The sequence below is a fragment of the Penaeus chinensis genome, chromosome 32 (assembly GCF_019202785.1).
Source record: "Penaeus chinensis breed Huanghai No. 1 chromosome 32, ASM1920278v2, whole genome shotgun sequence".
Taxonomy (NCBI): domain Eukaryota; kingdom Metazoa; phylum Arthropoda; class Malacostraca; order Decapoda; family Penaeidae; genus Penaeus; species Penaeus chinensis.
In genome coordinates, this window is record NC_061850.1 from 17,427,651 (window position 1) to 17,432,650 (window position 5,000).

The 5,000-nt window shown below is 39.2% G+C and overlaps 1 protein-coding gene across 2 annotated transcripts in view; it reads right to left on the bottom strand.

Moving 5' to 3' along the window:
* Positions 1 to 1,349: 1,349 nt before the first annotated feature.
* LOC125042395 overlaps positions 1,350 to 5,000 on the bottom strand; it is a 13,566-nt gene continuing 9,915 nt past the window's right edge. For both annotated transcript variants that reach the window (XM_047638009.1, XM_047638011.1), the window contains one exon: positions 1,350 to 3,984. In XM_047638009.1, coding sequence (XP_047493965.1) covers positions 1,537 to 2,859 — 1,323 coding nt within the window. In that variant the 5' untranslated portion in view covers positions 2,860 to 3,984 and the 3' untranslated portion in view covers positions 1,350 to 1,536. The remainder of the gene's footprint in view (positions 3,985 to 5,000) is intronic.

Below are 5,000 nucleotides of genomic sequence, written 5' to 3' on the forward strand. Positions count from 1 at the left end.
AGAGAGAGAGAGAGAAAGAGGGAGAGAGAGAGAAAGAGGGAGAGGGAGAGGGAGAGGGAGAGGGAGGGAGGGAGGGAGGGAGGGAGAGAGAGAGGGAGAGAGAGATTGTAATATGTATATATCTTATAGCGAAATAAAGATTAACACAGAAAAAAAAATTGTGGATGATGGCCACAACCATTGGCGAGGTCGGGGCCAATGGACTGTATTGTGAACGGTAATACATATACGTTTTCACAACATAGTTTCTTTAGAATGGAGGCTGATAAGAGGGAGGGAGAGAGAGAGAGGGAGAGAGAGGAGAGAGAAAGATACAGGAGAAAAGCAGGGCGGGAGAAGCGAGAGAAAGAGACTGAAGAGAGAGAGAGAGAGAGAGAGAGAGAGAGAGAGAGAGAGAGAGAGAGAGAGAGAGAGAGAGAGAGAGAGAGGGGGGGAGAGAGAGAGAGAGGGAGAGAGAGAGGGTGAGAGAGAGAGAGAGAGAGAGAGAGAAGAGAGAGAGAGAGAGAGAGAGAGAGAGAGAGAGGAGAGAGAGAGGAGAGAGGGAGGAGAGAGGGAGGAGAGAGGGAGGAGAGAGGGAGGAGAGAGGGAGGAGAGAGGGAGGGAGAGAGGGAGGGAGAGAGGGAGGAGAGAGGGAGGAGAGAGGGAGGAGAGAGGGAGGGAGAGAGGGAGGGAGAGAGAGAGGAGAGAGGAGAGAGGGAGGGAGAGAGAGAGGAGAGGGAGGAGAGAGGGAGGGAGAGGGAGAGGGGAGAGAGGAGAGAGGGAGGGAGGGAGGGAGGGAGAGAGAGAGGAGAGAGAGGAGAGAGAGGAGAGAGGGAGGGAGAGAGAGAGGAGAGAGGGAGGGAGAGAGAGAGGAGAGGGAGAGAGGGAGAGAGGGAGAGAGAGGAGAGAGAGGAGAGAGAGGAGAGAGAGGAGAGAGAGGAGAGAGAGGAGAGAGAAAGATATAGGAGAAAAGCAAAGGGGGAGAAGCGAGAGAGAGAGAGAGAGAGAGAGAGAGAGAGAGAGAGAGAGAGAGAGGAGAGAGAGAGAGAGAGAGAGAGAGAGAGAGAGAGAGAAGAGAGAGAGAGAGAGAGAGAGAGAGAGAGAGAGAGAGAGAGAGAGAGGAGAGAGAGAGAGAGAAGGAGAGAGAGAGAGAGAGAGAGAGAGAGAGAGAGAGAGAGAGAGAGAGAGAGAGAGAGAGAGAGAGAGAGAGAGGAGAGGGAGAGAGAGAGAAAGGGAGAGAGAGAGAGAGAGAGAGAGAGAGAGAGAGAGAGAGAGAGAGAGAGAGAGAGAGAGAGAGAGAGAGAGAGAGAGAGAGAGAGAGAGAGAGAAAGAGAAAATTAGTGCACTGTATATATCAGGGTATATAAATCACATTAGTAATTTTGAATATACCTTTTATATAATGAAAGCATCAATATATTCATGTTCAAATAAAAGGTATCAAGATAGGAATAATATGGGACTGTATAAAAAATATGTGCTTTACATTTTAAATACAAGATTTATTCATTTAATACATTGTTTCACTCATGCAAGTTACAAATAGCCTCAAAGTTATTATTCAATTTCAACTATCATGCAACTATGAAAATGGAAAGAATTTTTAAGTGATGCACAATACTCACCTTGTACATCACCCTCTCCCAAACGTCCAGAAGGATTTTGTGCCATTCCTGGTTTTGCCTTCAGGTTGTTTCCATTTTCACTTCTCTCGACATTTCTTGCTTCTTGTAAACTCCCTCTGTCTTTTGTTGCAATACCCTCTTCTTCACTGGTGTTATGCGAGTGTAAACTTCCATCACCACTTGCATGTCTGCTTTGATTATTCCCTGAAACTTTCCTTTCTCGTGAGTTTTGAGTGCGTTTACCAGAGTTTTCTGAGTGGCTATTATTTACTGCAGGCCATTCTACACTATCTAATTGATCATAATGTTCCAAATGACCTGACAGTTCTCTAGACTGAGTCTTATCTTCTCTTCTTTGATGATTACTATCGGCTAAATATGTATCGCCATCATTCTGTTGGTATTGCTTCTCAGACTGGACAGAGTTTCTACAAACATCCCCTATTTCTATGTGTTCTTTGCCATCAATCATGTCATCAAAGGTTTTTTGGCTTGGAAAAGACTTTCTTTTCCAGACATATACAGTCTGGGGACCAACAATATTATCCCAAACAGACAAGACAAAACAAAATACAATATTATTTTCAAATGGAAGGCATGGAATGTATGGAAAGACTTGTCGAAGAGATGGTTTTGAAGATGACCTTCTTGCTGAGGATAAGCTTTCAGGAGATCCAGTCTCTTGAATAGTTGGACCAGCAACTTCTTCAGCAACTTCAAGGTCATCAAAACTGCACTCAGATACAAAATCCAGATTCTCCAGAGAAGCTCTTATTTGGTTCAGTTTACTTGCAATATTTGCACTCATATTAACATTGCAAGCCACTTCAGCTTGACCTTCAGCAGGACCCAATTCTTCTGGGGCAGTCTTTCTCTCTGGTGTTGATGGGTCACTACAGGACTGATAGTCTGTGCCAGATGTGGGAGTTGTTGATAAAGAACTAAACACAGTAAGGCCATTGTTTCCATCATTTGGTGCTCTTGATAACACATCTTCAAAGTTTTCACTGTGTCTTCTTGAGCTAAAGCTCCTTGATTCGGTCTCAGCAAAAGCTGCGTTCACTTCCATTTTCCTTGCATCTTCAACTGAATTAGGAACTTTTTCAAAATTTGCACTCTCCATTTTACCTATAACAGAATGAACTTCAAACACATCAAACTTCTCAAATTTAACATGTTTTAAACTTAAAAGTTGCTTCACCTTTTCCTTATTCACAGTGGCAAAAAAATAATTCTTAAATGTTTTTCTTAGCATAAGCAATAAACTCCAAGGGATTCTAGGCCATTATATCCAACAATTTCGCAATTCTGAAACAAATCCACCTCCAGTTCCCTTGATCTCTACATCATTCAAGAAACTACAAAAAGCTGTAATTTCCCAAACTAGAGCCCAGTGAGCCAGAAGGTCAAGTGCTGTGATAAGCCAGGCATCAGGAGGCAGAAGGTGTGGAGCAGAGACGTACACGATCCACACATGTCCAGCTACAACTGCCAGGGCCACAAGCACCCCGGCCATAGACACCACCATGCTAGATTGGCCTCCACTTTCTATGCTGTTGACTTTTTCAACATACAACTTTAAACAAGTAGTGACTGTAACAGCATAAATTCACATACACGTTATTTCTGCTTCATGTTAGTTTTAGAACATATTTTAAGGGAGATTGAACTTAATTTTTTAAAGGAGACAGAGAAACAGAGAGAAGATTTTTTTATACTATAAACTTTAACACATACTATGCAACGAACTTTCCAACATCCATATAAAACCTGTGTTTTTACCAAAGTTCTCCGGTTGTGAAGTCAGACTATAACAGCTTGACTGTTGACCTTAGGTGAACCAACTGCCAACAATACCATTAGCAGGGTGTGGGAGGACAGTGTGGTAAAGGTGTGCTGCCGAGATGATGAAGAGGAGCATAAAGGAGTACTGCAGAGTCATGAGTACTGCAATGGTCAGTAGGTCATCAGGGAAAGATGCTGTGGCTTCTGCTGATATCACCCACCATGCTAAGCACACCAACAGCCACACATACCAACCTATCCCCACCATCACACACTGCATTGAGATTTTTCATTTGCATAGATCTCCTTTCTACATACACTCAGTAATAATCTGAGACTATATCATACTAGTGATGAAATTGAAAGACATTACTGGTCTTGTATGATTAAGGTATCAGATGTGCACAAGTTGGCAAATCATCTCAGTCACAGTCAAAGATGCATCTGTTTAATCTTTATTATGGCATGAGTCTTTGTGTTTTTTGGCCTCTTTTGACCTCTGCTTCCACAGGGTTCTATGATTTGACTTTCACTGTTTTGGCACTTCTCCATCATTAAATGCCAGCTTTTGATGAGCCATTGCCTTCGGAAGATTCTGAAAAAGAAATTACCATAGATAACTTCACTGACTAACTCATAAAAATGTGGAAAGCATGATAAACATAAATGTATAATATTATTGATGCATCATTAGTAATAGCATGAAATTAACTTCTTTCAAAATGCTGGACGACCAGGAGTGTAGGGCGTAAAATATCTAAAAATATTGCTTTAGTTCTGATTTACAAACATACAAACATATATACAAAACTCTTACACCAAAAGAAATGGCTACATCATTTAATATCCTATAATATAGCTGGCATAACTATATATATGTATCTCATTGTAAACATGAGTCCCAGTATTAGTTTCCCAATAAAAACTGAGTCATTCCACCAACAAAGGACAAATAAAATGACTTGTGTTTCTAGGATAGGCAAATCTCCTTTTTAAGGTGTACAGCATCTTTAGAAACTTTTCCTCCACAGCCAATTCTAATGTATTTAAGTTTATGTCATAATTCTGCAACCTATATTAAGTAAACTTAATTATTTTGAGTATCACTTTATATTTATCAATTTTCATGTATATTATATATAAGTGTACTTATTTTATATATATATATATATATATATGTATATATATGGGTGTGTATTACATATATGTATACATATATGTATATATATGTATATGTATATATATGAATATGTATGTATGTATATTACATATAATATATGTACATATATATATATATATATATATATATATGTATATATATATATATATATAAATATTACATATATATACATATTCATTCTACATATATTACACACACACATTATATTATTTATAATGTAAATAAATATGTATATATACATACAAAATGTATATATATATACATTATATATGTATATATACACACATATACATATATATATTCACAAACACACACACACACACACACACACACATATATATAAACACACACACACACACACATACATGTACATGTACATGTGTATATTCATTCATTCATTCATTCATTCATTCATACATACATATATACAT